Below are 14337 nucleotides of genomic sequence, written 5' to 3'. Positions count from 1 at the left end.
AGCACATGAAATAAAACATACACAAGGGGTAGAAAACCTCTTGGGGAATCTTTCCAAGGCATCCACCCATAATCCCCAGCTCTTCTCCTTTCTGGAACATTGACTTTGCCTTTAATTCACAAGCTTCCCAAATAGCTTTGCAGGACTGAATTTTTAGAGGGGTATTACATGGCTTTGCGTGGCATGATGTGTTATTATATGCTATTGTACTGATAGAAAATGTGGCAAAATATACAGTATGTTAAGTTCTTTAATCATAAAATCTATTAACAAAATACACTTTCCAAACACTGTATTAGTTTTCAATAACATCAAAATAACTTCCATGTGAACTGAGAATGATTTTGAGGCAGCCTCAGAATCCATTTATGAACGGTGAAAGCTATTTACCATTTTAATGGCTCTGACCATGCTGTTCAGGACTAAAGAAGGAGCTCTGTGGGTACAGCCTTGCAGTCCTACACATTTACGGAAAACTAGGAAAGTATCTGAAAATTGGACACATTTGTCAAGGAGTGACCTCAGAAATCATGTCTAGGGAACGAGGTGTACTTCTGTCTCCTGAGAAGGTTTGCTTCATCAGCTCCTCTTTCTTTCGATCAAATCAGAAGTATTGAAATTCAAGGGCCAGAAGCCACTTCCAGTAAATGTAAGTACACTTCTTTCAAAGTAGCTGCTGATGGAATCTGAAGTGGTTCAGTGGTGAGTCATATGCCGTAGCACAGGTGCAAACAGCAGACCCTCAAGCGAATGCTACATGTCTTTGAGCTTTGAATTTCACTCTTACATTACATCAGCCCTTTTGGCCACACAAAATGGGCTAGTGTGATTGTACATCTCTAGCCATCTAATTTCAAGCACTGCTTGGTTTTGCTTCTTAGCCTGGCTTCTCAGGATGTTTGGTTGGTGACCTCTTTAGATCTGTGGAGTGTAGGCAAATGTAGTGATGCTTTGCTTAAAAGATGAAAGCATTTGGATCACACCACAGTGAGAAATGAATCAGTGTGGGCAGAATGTGTCCATCTTGGAATGTTGATCGTGAAACTGAATCCACATTGAGTGATAGGGACCATGCCTCATTCTATCACAGAATGTATCATTAATAAAAGAATATGACCATTCCCCACTCCTCACCCCTACCTCTACCTAGCAGCATATGTCAAAGGTCATGCATCCATGAGGAGACACAAGATGGCAAACGGCAGGCAAGGAGAGATGGTGCGAACATTGGGGATGTGACTTCAGAAATGGAAGGACAAACCAAGGGGAAAGCAGAGAGCTTAAGGATGAAGTAGATAAAAAGAGCAGATACCTACCCAGACCTGTGCTATCTAGCTACCAGCCTGCGGACTTATGTTATCACCACTGGGCTCCCCACTGGGCTCCCCAAATGGATCACTGTTGGATGAGGCCTGTGATCCATCAGGCTAGAACACAAGAAGATAACACTTTTTTTTTTTGTCTTTTCAACAATGGAAAGCAAAAGACAGCTGGGCTTATTTTCATGCATATATATAATCAGTTATTTTAAAGGAGGCAGGGACCACAGTTGGAGGGCACCACACCCACCAACGCGGGAACATGCGGGAACGACTTCATGAAAGGACATTTTTCAGCTGCTCATTCGAACATCGAAGAAAGCCCCCCTAGGAGCCCCGCTTAGAACTTGAGACTCTGAGCCAGCATTCTTTCCTATGCGGGTTTCCTCGCCCACTGTCCATTTCAGATACAGCGGTTTTAATTTTAAGGAAAAGCAAACCCAGAAAGAACAGATGGTCACTTACAGCTTCTTGCTCTTCACTTTTGCTGGGACTTTCAAAGCCCTCTTCGAAGATGTCATCTGTGGTGGGATCGCTGGCGTGGGACGCAGATGATTTGGATGGAGAGCTCTGTTGAGGGGCTGGGGTTGGAGCTACACAGAAATGAGGCACAAGGAGGGAACAGAGTTAAGTGGCTGCAACCGTGTACCTCCCCCTCCAAGACCTCGGGGATCTGGTTATAATCGAGTTAAGTCCAGCACTCTGCTTTCTACCCTGAACACCTCATCTGTACATATTTATCTTGTCCTGTCCCACACTTGACAGGTAGGAGTGGGTGCCCATGGATGGGGCTAGCGTTGGTTCTCCAGGATTGGCCCTTGGATCGGCAGCACGAGCAGATCCAGGAACTCGTCACAGATGCCGTCTTGGACCCCCGTCCCAGACCTACAGACTCAGAAACTCTGTGTTTCTACACGCTGAAGGTGAGAATCACTGAACCAGTTTTTCTTTCTTCTCTCTCTCTTAACATCGTACATGTACTTCAGTAAGAATAAACAGATCAGAGGACAGCGATATGCATTTATTGAGAGCCTTCTGCATGTTGGATACTGTCAGAAACTTTATGGACGGTAACTCTAACCCGCATAAAGCCTCTTTGAGGTAGGGGTGATCCCAGTTTTACGGCTAAGGGAAGTGAGGTCGCTAAATTGCTCAAGGCCCCGTAGATGTGGCTGGTGGAAGCAGGCTTTGTATCCTTACACATGGTAGGTGTGTGTAGAACATGTGTTGAATGACGAGTGCCTCTGTGATGTGGGAAAACGGGAGGTTGCTGCTGGCAACTTTATCCCTCACTCCATAAAGACATTCATCTTCTGTCCTGGACTTCCCACATGTTCTTCCTCCCATTTGTTCCAGAGGTTAGAACAAATACGCCATTTGAAGATATTCTTCTTTAAATAATTTCTAATTTGGCATTAAAACGCCAGTCACTGGCTCAGCCCCAAGTGAGGAGGTGGTGTGGCTTGATTTAGTAGCTAAATTTTAAATGCCACTGCCCCCCCCAATCACTGCCCAGAAATTCCAAAATCTGGCTGCTTTTCAGACAGCAAATGATTATCAAACTTAGTGAGTACCTTTTGCCTTGATGGACTTATATTTAGAAGAACGATGCTATCTGCTGTGTGCCCAGTGAGCTGGGCACGGTGCTCGGCATTTTGTACTCACTGCGCTCTCTAATGCAAATATGGCAAAGCGGTGTTGGACCTATTGTTCTTTCCTGATGAAGAAACTGCCCTCCGAGAGGTGAAGGGATTTTCTCAGGGTCAAGAGAGCCATGGAACAGGAGTGCTGGGATTTAACACAGCTCTGTCTACACTGTCCGTCCAGCTGTGAGCTTTTGGTCCAACTGATCCTCTACTCAAAACATTCTGAAGGTGATGCTCATGGATAAAAGGATATAAAGACTGGTTTCACTCATTTTCTTTACAATAAAACATTAATTTTTTTTAATTGAAAAGGAAGTCTGTTTTGTTTTATGAGATGATTATGGAACCGACTCGCTCTAGTGGGTTTAAGTGAGATAAGCAACACGAGAACACCCCGATGCTCGAGAGCTGTTGAATAAGTGTTAGTGTAACTGGATTCCAAATTGGGTTTGAAGTGGCTTATTGCTTATGGAAGCCTGAGAACCCAGCCTGAGCTGCCAGTTGGAGAGAGGTGTACTGGTCCTACTTATCAGATGAAATCAGTCGGAAGCCTAATTAAGAGTTCATTTATGCAAGTGTCTTAGCCTTTAGAAGGTTTTTCTAGAATACCTGTATAATCTAAAAGAGGGGTTCTAAATTTGGGGCAACTGAAATCCTGGGGGCCATTTGGCAAAATCTCGGGTCATTTTTGACTGTCAGGACTAGGGGGACAGGATGTGTGCTTCTGGCATCTAGTGGGTGGAGGCAGGGAGGCTGCTCAACATCCTCCAAGCACAGGGCACGCCCCACCACAAAGCATTACCTGACCCCAAATATCAGTAAAGCCCACGTTGCAAAACCTTGCTCTGAAACACAACAGTGACTGAGTGGCCTTTGTTCTGTTCATTTCAACCTCTACGACTTCTCCCAAATGTCTCCCATGCGCTAGATGCCATGCTAGCCCTACGAGAAGTGTACGAATGACTAGGACACATTTCCTGCCCTCAAAGAACTGAAACTTCCCTTTTATTTGTAGCTGGCACGCAAGCCCACTGCAAGAGAGACACTTGCTTTCAAAAGATGTTTGCTTATTTATGCGTGGCTCTCATTCTCTCAGCATTTTATTTTTTATTCATTATTCTTCACTGAAACCCTGTGACTTAGAGCTAATAGAGATGCCTCCACTATGGAGATCACATGGCCTGAGTGGGAGTAGGTTGTTTATACACATAGAAGGCATTCCTTTTCAGAACTGCCTTCTGAACCTGGCTGAAATGACACTACCTAATTGTGTTAACATTAGATTTTTTGACAATTCTCACTATTGGCCAAGCAGTGATCCCTATCATCTGCGACAGTAATGAAAACGCCAAACTCATTGTTCCCTGAGACTTTTCTCATTCTTATCAACTGTCAAGGCACGAGCTGAATTACTGGACACCTTTCCGAGCATATGCGTGCTCAAGTGTATCTGGATTCTGGTTGGCTGCGTGGTTATGGCTTTCTGGATGCTTGCAGCGGAAAAGTGAGCTGGGACAGAATCACTGAATGCCTCAACTAGAAGGAGGCACACTGCTCATCCAAGCCACTGAGGCCTTTTACCCATGACACAGCTGAGGTTAAGAAATGTCACACGTTTGCCCAAAGACAATCCTGGTCCAGGGATTCTGCTCAGAACCACTCCATATGCAATCATAATGGTGACAATACTTTAAACTCGGTGAGGTATACAGTGTTTCAGTACATGTACCACTGAATCCTTTTAATATCCCTTAGCCTAAGATAGATGAGGAAATTGAGGCTCACAGAAATGACTTGCCCATAGGCACAAAACTAGGAAGTGATAAATCTGCTCTCCGGGTTCCCAGTCTAGAGCTTTCTGCTTCACTACTATTTTTTCTCTTTGACTACCCAAAGCCTTGAGCCAAACTCTGGCTTCAACTATACCAGTTGGATGAGACTTTGTGGCTGCTCCTTTTCTCCCCTAATTTTTCTCTTCATCTTAGTTTTCTACTCTAATTTTTTTGTCCTCATTCCCCAGACTTCTAAAATTCATATTCACCATTCATTTCCATTTCAATAAGCTGTACAATTCAATAATCTGTGTGTCATAAAGGAGGGATACTGAATGAATGGATAGATGAGCAAATCAACAAAAACATAAGCAGCAGAGTGACGGGTAGAAAAATAACAGGTTTGTATTTGATTCTACTACTCTCCTTGTCCTTGAACCTCACTTTCGTTATTGGCCCAACAGGTCTAACAAAACCTGTAATAAGCATTGTCATGAGTATAAAGGTAATAAAAACAATGTGTATGAAGTAGATACACGTAATTGGTAACTATTATCAGTAGTAGTAGTAACATAAAGAAGCCTGTTGAATGTGAACTGAGATGAGTTCTCGGACTCCAGAAACAAAGCATCACTCTCAGTGGATTTACGTCTCCACAGAAGGGCACTCACGTGAGTTGGTTGATGGCGTGGTAGAAGTCACAGGGGTCAAATTCAACTGGGAGATGTCAAAGTCATCACAGTCGTCTGTGTCCTGTGCCACCCCGACTTTGTTGAAGTAACTGGAGAAGGCCTCTGAGGTACAGGTGAGGGAGGGTTGGTCGGGTTTGCGGGAGGGCACGGGCGGAGGCTGGGCCATCTGGAAATCCTTAAACATTTCTTTCCCCATTTTCTGTCTGGGCGTCTCGGTCTGTGGACTTGCCCTGGTGGAGTCACCCGTGGTTGGGACGGTTGCAAGGGGGGTGAGGGGACCTTGGAACATGGCGGCTGGCAAAGGCATAACAGTTTGTGTGGGCATGAAGGCGGCTGGCGGGAACTGCCCGGCCACAGCTGGCCAGGGCTGCTGAGTGGCAGGGAAGAGACCCGGCTGGCCCCAGGCGATGGGCTGAGCCCCCGGCATCACCTGAGCGACTGGTGGCTGAGCACCCATGGCGATCTGCTGTTGGACGAGGGGCTGCTGGCCCCAGAAGGATGGGAGGACGGCGCCCATTGCAACATAACCTGGAAGGGTGAAAAAGCAGAGTCAGGCACCTGGGAAAGAAGAATTCATGGATTCAAGGGATCGGCAGAAAGATACGGTATCAGGCTCTGTGCTACAGACCGGAGACAAGGATGAATAAGACAAAAGTCCCTGTTCTCTTGGAGCATTCCTTCTAGAGCAATGGGCAGGGGAAACCTCTCGAAGGAGGTGATTCGTAAGGGGAAACTAGAATGTGGTGAGCGGACAAGCCAGGCAGAAATCTGGGAGATAATGGTGATACTGCTATAATCATTCAAGGTTTCTGACCCCACACAGCCTCGGGTGCTGGTGTGTCTCAGCGGAAAAGGCAGAGGACTAGAAATCGGGCCCATGTGGGTTTGAGTCCTGCCTCCCCTTCTCACCAGACCGACCGCTTAAGCTCTCTAAAAGTCAGGCTCTTTGTTGGAAGCCAGGTTGTAAGATCGTCCTTTTCAGCATCAAAGCCAGGTGCCAAAGGTAGAAGAATCGGGAGTGTCGGGGTTTTGAGGCTTAGGTTAACATTCGGACTGCCCCTTCTCACCTCTGGAATTGATGGAGAGCTCCACAAGCTCTCTCGTCCTCTATCTCCTTATCTGTAAAATGGGCACAGAATACCGTCTGCCTCACAGGCTTGGTTTAAAGACACAGAGAGGACCTATCTGAGGTAGAGTACTGCACCTGACACAGAGTGAGCATTCAGTAAATGTTAGCACTTAGTGGGATTTGAATCAGATAGAGCCCAGAAAGTACGTAATACCTTGCTTGGTCCATAGCAGCCAGGCAATAAATGGTAGCTCCAGGGATTATCATACATTATTAACATATAATTGTTATGACGCCAATTTTAGGTGACTGTCTACTTACTCAGGAGCCCCTCGTACAGTGGCATAGGTTGGGTACCGCACAACTCCAGGAGTCTACTCACATACATTACCATGTTAATTGTTGGCTGTACTAATTCCTTTCAGATGAGATATAATCATTTTAAGAAGAGCACAAGTAACACTTCTCACAGTAGCAAGACTAACACAGATAACTTTTTCCACTTATTAAATGCCTACACTGTTCTAGGTTCAGCATTTGGTGCTTTACATCCTCATAAAATCCCTACAGAGTGGGTATTACCATCCCCACGCCAGGGATAAGGATATTGGTGCTCAGAGGGAAAGGCTGTGCTTGGGGTCACGCAGCCAGCATGAAGGGGGATCAGGATCTGAACTGAGGTCACTCGTCCCCAGAGCTAGTGTTCTTCCCTCTGCATCACACTGCCCCACCCAGATGGCCAAGACCAATTTCTGACCTTTGCAAAGTGCACCTGGCCTGGTCACCCGCCTGCGGTTGCAGCAAACTGTGGGTGGGCCCAGAGAAACTCCCAGGTCCTTCCAGTGACCCCTGCCCTTCCCTGAGGGCCACGTAACCACGTGCCTGTGCAGTTGAGCCCGGGAGACAGATGCCCAGGCCGGGCAGAGAAGAGGAGGGAGAAGCTGGGTTGGCCTGACCTCTCAAAACCAGCCTTTTCATGGCTGTCAGGAGTGTGCAGGTGTACCGCAGTGAGGCTAGGAAAAGAAGAGTGGGTGCAGGTAGCCTAGCAACTTCCAAAGGGAAGGTGGGCAGGCACTGTGGCACTGATCGTGTGTGTCCTGGGTGCTGTCAGGGACTCTGGGAAGCCCAGAGAAACCGTGTGCGGTTTCACCCACTGCCTCCCTCATGCTCCAGCCTCAGATCCCCTGCCCTACAACTGATGGCTAAGGAATGGGGACAACACTCCACATCCGGCCATTTCCTTGCGAGGTGAGAGGAGGTTCCAGACAGGGCACACGGGCTTCTAGCTGATGAATCCAGCAGGATGCTGGACATGCTCTTATGGAGCGTCGACAAGCCAAACAGACCATATCCTTATGTGATCACTTAGCCCTAGGCCCTGAAGAAAGAGGGGTGACGAGGTGTTGGTGCGGGCATTTCAGACCGGAGAGCTGCTTGCACTGCCTCTCACCTCACCTGTCACGTCATGAGGCAGTGACTTGAGCCCCCCAACAGACTAAGAATTCCGCAACTGCTTTTCTCTTTTTCTGATTAGCTTTGATGGGGCCCGATGGTTCTCAATGGGAGTGCTATCGCCCCCTGGGGGGATGATGAGGACATTTGCGGGGTGTATTTTGGCTGTCAGGATAACTTGTTAGAGGGAGACCCTACCCGCACTTAAGAGGCGGAGAGCCTGGGTACCTGACATCCTACAATGGGTGAGACCAACGTGCACAACAAACAAGTCCCCCACGTTCTGTCTACGATTATTTGAGTATGGGCTGGACTTTGAATTACCTAGAAATTCAAAGTTTCTTTGCATAGTATTAGTGCACTTAGTTTTCCAGGATTGTAACAACTGTGTACACTGAGGGCCGTCTGTATTTCGTTTTGTTTGGAACACGGTCAAGATTTGCTCACCATTTGGGGAAGCTGTGGTTCCTGACAGAAACCCTTCCCATGGGGTTCGGGCCGACACAGCGTTCCGGGGTCCATCTATACCTGCAGTGACTCTGTTGATAGGTCTACACACCTGACCACTTAGTAGGACCTCTAGTGTGGATGTGCCTGGGTATTTTCCTTATTGAAATAGATAGCTTTTTATTAAAAATGAGCTTTTAAAAATTTCCTCCTTATATTCGAATGACGGCATTATATTGATTTTTAAAAAACCGTGTGGCTAAGTTGTATTATCTGTGAATTTCATTTCAAGAATTTAAAGGAGACATTACAAATATTTGTCCTAAAAAGGGGGCACTGGGTCTGACGTGGTGGAGACACGGATCTTTCAATGCCCATTTTGGTGAAGGGATGGAAAGTTTCAGCCTCCAGCCAGGCTGTCTCTCATTTTGCTTCCACCGGAGGACTGCTCTAAAATGCAAATATAGTGTCTCATTGTCTGGAGTAAAAGGTTCAGATACCTTAGCTTGGCTTAGGAGCCTTTAGGGATCAAGCCCCTTCCCAGCTCTTCAGCCCATTTTCACTGGCACCTTTGCCTGCAGCAGCTACAAATACAAACCGCCCCCCAACCCCCCGCCTAGTCTCTCCATCTCTGCTGGTGCTTCGGCCTGGGAAGCCACCCCTACCTCACGTGGCTACTCCTTACGGACTGAGAATCCGCTCAGCATCACTGCTGCTGGGTGCCTTCCCTGCCCTCTGGACTCCACTGGTTCTCCTTCTCTGGGCTTCTGCAGACCCCAGTGTTCATCTCTCTGATGGCCCTTGTCTCACTGTGTTGTAACTGCCCAGTCATCCTGTCTTCCCTCCTTAGACAAGAAACCACCTGCTCGCAGAAACCCTCTATCTTCTCTTTCCCTGTCCTCTGTGTCTAGCGCCGTTTGGAGCACACCTCAGCTGCTCCATAAATGCCTGAGACTGGAGGCAGTCTCTGTAAATGTGAATGAGTCATAGTGGAGTCAATGCCTTCGCTGCATTTTGCCAAGTGTACAATTCAACTCCAAGACTGGTAAGTGCTGGGATGTCTAATGATTCTACTGTTGGTGGCAGGTTTTTCTTTCCCCCTGTCTTTTTTTTTTCCCCACAAGGAACCAACAGATGGGCTGTGCACACTTTTCTGGAGAGAGCTATTAGCATGTCTCCTTGGCTTCATGCCATCTGCTTCAGACCCAAGGACAATATTCAAAAGAAAAAAAAAACAGCACAGGGTAATTGGGTATCATGTTCGGGGACTGGCAGGTCTCATTCGCTTTTCCGGGGGCGGGGTCTCTGCAGCCTGGGCTCTCCCCAGACCTGTGAGCTCAGGTTGTCTGGCCCCATGACATCGGGCATGCCCGAGGGGACCCCTTGGTGGCAGGCTGTGGCAGCCGTGGACAGGGCAAGCCACTCGGTGGCTGCCACAGCAGCCACTTAGCAGCTTAGTAACATTTACTCATTAACGTTCAGCAGTGGAGGGAGGAGGTGCCACGGAGCATCTGTTTATGCCACGGAGTTCAGATCAATCATAAATCTCCTTGCCGTGAAGTGAGGGGAACACCTGCATTACTGCCTTGCAGTTAGATTTTTAAGGACGGCTGAAAACTGCAATTCATAACCAGATGCTTGCACCTGGGGATACCTCATTATCTGAATTAAAAGAGCAGACTAAAATGTGAGAAAAACACTGAAATCTAAGGGACTCCCCCAATATGTATGCAGAACTTGGATGGTAATGCTTATTTACGTGATCTCGTTCATTCATTCATTCAAAAAGAGCCCTATTGGGTATGAAGCACTGTTTCAATCTCTGGAGACGTGGTGAAGAACAAAACATTAAAAAAAAAAATCCTTGCCCTCGTGGAACTGACATTTTTGACACTGATCCTTGCAACAAGCCTCTGTGTAGTTGGTATCAGTATCTCTTCACTCTGTGTCTGAGATACTGCAGCGGGCTGAGGGGCAGGCTTGAGGCAGCTACCACAGGGCCTGGGGAGCAGAGCCGGTGCTCCTCACGGACAAGCTACAAACATCTGTTGACTGCTTACTTACAGAACCACCACCAGGCGCTGTTCTAAATGTTCCACTATGTGTATTAACTCATGCAATCATCAGACCAGTTCTGTACAGTGGAATTACCATCCCCATTTTACAGATAAGCTCCCTGAGGCTCAGAAGAGATTTAGCTGAGTATTATACAGTTGGCTAGTGGCAGGGTCTGTATTTATACACAGTACATTCTCTAAACCCCCAGGCCAGCTCTGCCATGCACAGTTAAGAGGCCAAAGATCTAACCTTTATTACACGGATGTTTTTCTAAATATTCCAAAAAGGCTAGAGGAAAAAATATAGGTAGGACATTTTCTTCTACTTTACAAATAGGAGTCATAATAATAATAACGGTAGCAACAACAGCTATTTGCTGATTGAAGCCTCTATGGGGTCCCAGCAATTTTCAAGGTGCTTCACTTTGTTTTCTCATTTAATTCTCATGGTATTGTTGCAAGGGAAGTATTATTTTTGATTAATTTATAAAGATTTAGAAACTCTGGCTCTGGCAGGTTAAGTAATTTGCTCAGGAGTTTAAAATGTACATAAATAGATGAGCCTGGATTCAAACCCAGCCCACTGGATGCAAAATCCCCCAGCAGCCCATCCATTGTACTGCAAACCGCGGTTCGTGTCCCTGGCTCCCTGCCACTGGCTGGACAATTGGGGACAGGCAGATGGAGCCTCAGTGTCTGCAGAGACTTTTAGGACCGGTTCAAGGAGGAAAAGGCTGACAGTTGATTACCCACTGAAGTCTACTTTTGTTCCTCAGTCTAACTGACGTAGAAGCAGGAGCGTCGAGAAGCAAAAATGTGCTCATTGAAATTAATTTCACACTTCCATTCTAAACATTGAAGTTGTGGAGGTAATCTATTGGTAATCTATCGACATATATATATATAATATATATATATATATATAATATATATATATATATTTTTTCTTTTTTAGCAGCTGAAGAAACTGAATCTGGACATGAAGTGGCTTGTCCGTAGTTTGCAACATGGCTGGTCAAGAAGCAAGACTGAAACCAGGTCTTCAAAGCCCTGATGTGACACAGGCTCAGGAGCAGTCGTGTGCATGGCATTGGGCAGGTCCTTGAGGGCTTTTATTCACATGTTAGGACCAGGAGCTGTGTGACTGCGTCACTCTCATTTACTCCTTGCCTAGAGTACTCTTCACCCGGGCATCTTCTTGGCTTTCTCCCTCACCCCTTCTAGTCTGCTCATAGCTCACCTTTGTATGAGCCCCTCCCGACCACAACTTCCATTTACACTTGTCCTCCACCTGCTCCAAAGCCCCTACACTCTGCTCTACATTTTTTCTGGCCATACCACTTACCGTTTGCAGACTTATTATGTAAGTTACTAATTTTTATGTTGTTGCCTCGTCTCCCCAATAGAAAGGAAGCTCTCTGAGGGCAGGACCTGTGCCTGTTGTATTCACGGACACACCCCAGGCTCCTAGAACAGGGTCTGCCTCATGTGGATACTCAGGGAATATTTGTGGAATGAACACGTCTGCAAGTTGGTAAGTTTGGGGCCTCGAGTTCCCATTACCTGTCCCAGCACATCTTCCTGGGTCAGATAATGAGGGCAAAGTATGTGTAGTCTCAACGCAGGAAGGTGATACATTTCTGATGGAAAACTGTTATTCTTCTTTGAAAGGATGTATTCTATCACACTATTCCCAAGGAAATTTTAATACCCATTTTAGGTAAGGAAAACTAGTCATCACCACTGTCCCATTTTAGGGATGGATAAACAGATTTGACCAATGAAACATCTGGGTTACTTGCAGATTCTAAAGTGTTTAGTTAGAACCATTGGCTACCCACCTCTTTTGCTTCTGAAAGTTCATAATGATCTCTGGGCTCATGGGGAATAATTTTAACCATTTCAGAATAGAGTACGAATTTTTACTTCACTTTGAATAACAGCAAGGTTCATTTGGTGTCAAGAATTTTCTTCTAACACTATGTAATGAAAATTATTTATAGAAAAATGCAAGAAGACGTGTATTTGAAAATATTCAGGCTCAGGGCACCTAGGTGGCTCAGTCGGTTAAGTGTCAGGGACTCTCGATTTCAGCTCAGGTCATGATCTTGGTGTTGTGAGACTGAGCCCCACGTCATCAGACTCCACGCTCAGCAGGTAGTCTGCTTGAGGATTCTCTCCCTCTCCCTCTGCCCCCTCTCCCCTGCTTGCATGTGCACACTCTCTCTCCCTGAAATAAATTAATACATAAAAATTAAAAAAAAAAAGAAAACATTCAGGCTCTATTGGCTGTATATAAGAACAAAATAGTAGGATGAAGCGACAGATTTCAAATATGTAGCTAAAGAAAGAAAACAGTCTTTAAGGCTCTCATGCATGTAAAGAGTGGAATACCACCTCTGGCCATGTTCCAACTAGAGTGGCCTGGCTATGTGGAGTGCCTGATGCCATGAAAACAAGTTAAGATATCTGAGATCCCACCAATTTGTGCTTCACCTGAAATACTGTCACTATATATATATATATATACACACACACCTTTCTCCATAAAACAGGAGAAATGCTACCTACCTTTAAAGCAGCTGTGATAATGAAGCGAGATCATGCATTTAAATCACTTAGTACCAGGCTGAGGCACATTAGCAGGTGCTCAGCAAACAGTGGCCAATATCACAACTCTCTGGTTTGAGCCCCTGCCCCTTGGGGGTGCTTTTCCAGGCCAAATTCTTCCACGATATGTGGCTTTCACCCTTTAGAGGTGGTCGATTTAAATTGACACACACCCACGCTGGACCTACTGTGCACCTAGCTCAGGGCTTATCACTTAATACATGGTAAATGTTTTAAATATATATATGTGTGTATGTGTGTGTCTGTGTGTGTGTGTGTCTGTGTGTGTGTGTGTATATATATATATATATAAAATATATTCTATATATCCCCTCTCTGGGCCTCAGTTTGCTCATCTGTAAATATATATATTTACCCTGTTGTAAAAGTAGTGTATATATATCTTAAAGGATGCTTAGAAAACAGAACAAATACCTTCCAAATCACTAAGAGCCCCATCACCTTCCCAAATTCACTGTTAGCAATTTGCTCTGCCCCTCAGCATCGCACTTTGCATGGAGAGCCTCCCCATTCTTGAGTCTCTACCGAAGGAGCAGACACGTCCTATCAACCAGATCTCCAGAGGTCTGTGGGGGCTCCTACCCCCACCTGCCATCCTCCCTCCCTCTGGCTGAGATGGACAGGAGGAAATGAACTTGTGCCGATTTGCATGGCTGGGTGTGCACGGAGCTCCTGGAAGCTGTGTACTGAGTAACCTAGCATCTTGACTTTTCCAGGTGAAAGGCATCACTGAAATCCAGCCTACAGCATACCACGGGTTTGTAAATACTCCCTGCCTCCCAGTGGTGGCCTCTTAATGTCACCTGAAGAGTTACAAGGAGAGGCTGCTAGCTCCACAGGTATTCCGGCATAATTTGACAGCTAGTTCAGGTCAAGCCTGTCCCTCCCTTGACGGGCAGAGGCTGAAGGAAGGAAGCAGGTGGAGGGCAGCTTACCTGAGGGTACAGCAGCAGTGCCGAAAGGCACAGAGCTAAACATGTCTGCACTCGCCGGAAGTGTCTGAGATGAAGACGGGATAAAGGCATCACCTGGAGCTGCAGGAGTCTGTCAGACAGAGAGAGGCAGAGGGCGCGTGAGGCCGCCGGGAGACCTGGCTCGGCAGTCGTCAAGGATGGGAGGCAGCAGGTGCAGGAAGTAAGGGATGGCGGGGCAGGGGGTGGGGTGGTGGTGCTGCAGAAGCCAGTCATGCTCCAAGCCGCCGATGTGGTGGGCACACCGGGAGCCAGCTGTAGACGCTGACCGTAAAACAGGA

General features: G+C 46.5%; 1 protein-coding gene across 9 annotated transcripts in view; it reads right to left on the bottom strand.

Annotated features, from left to right (window-relative positions):
• The window catches only part of DAB1 (DAB adaptor protein 1), a 1108242-nt gene that overhangs the window by 13560 nt on the left and 1080345 nt on the right, over positions 1–14337 (bottom strand). For all 9 annotated transcript variants that reach the window (XM_078073084.1, XM_078073083.1, XM_078073085.1 and 6 more), the window contains 4 exons: positions 14021–14129; positions 5409–5957; positions 1785–1912; positions 1317–1427 (listed from right to left, as the gene is read on the bottom strand). In XM_078073084.1, coding sequence (XP_077929210.1) covers positions 1332–1427; positions 1785–1912; positions 5409–5957; positions 14021–14129 — 882 coding nt within the window. In that variant the 3' untranslated portion in view covers positions 1317–1331. The remainder of the gene's footprint in view (positions 1–1316; positions 1428–1784; positions 1913–5408; positions 5958–14020; positions 14130–14337) is intronic.

The sequence above is a fragment of the Halichoerus grypus genome, chromosome 5, assembly GCF_964656455.1.
Source record: "Halichoerus grypus chromosome 5, mHalGry1.hap1.1, whole genome shotgun sequence".
Lineage (NCBI taxonomy): Eukaryota > Metazoa > Chordata > Mammalia > Carnivora > Phocidae > Halichoerus > Halichoerus grypus.
This window is presented reverse-complemented; position numbering and strand designations above follow the sequence as displayed.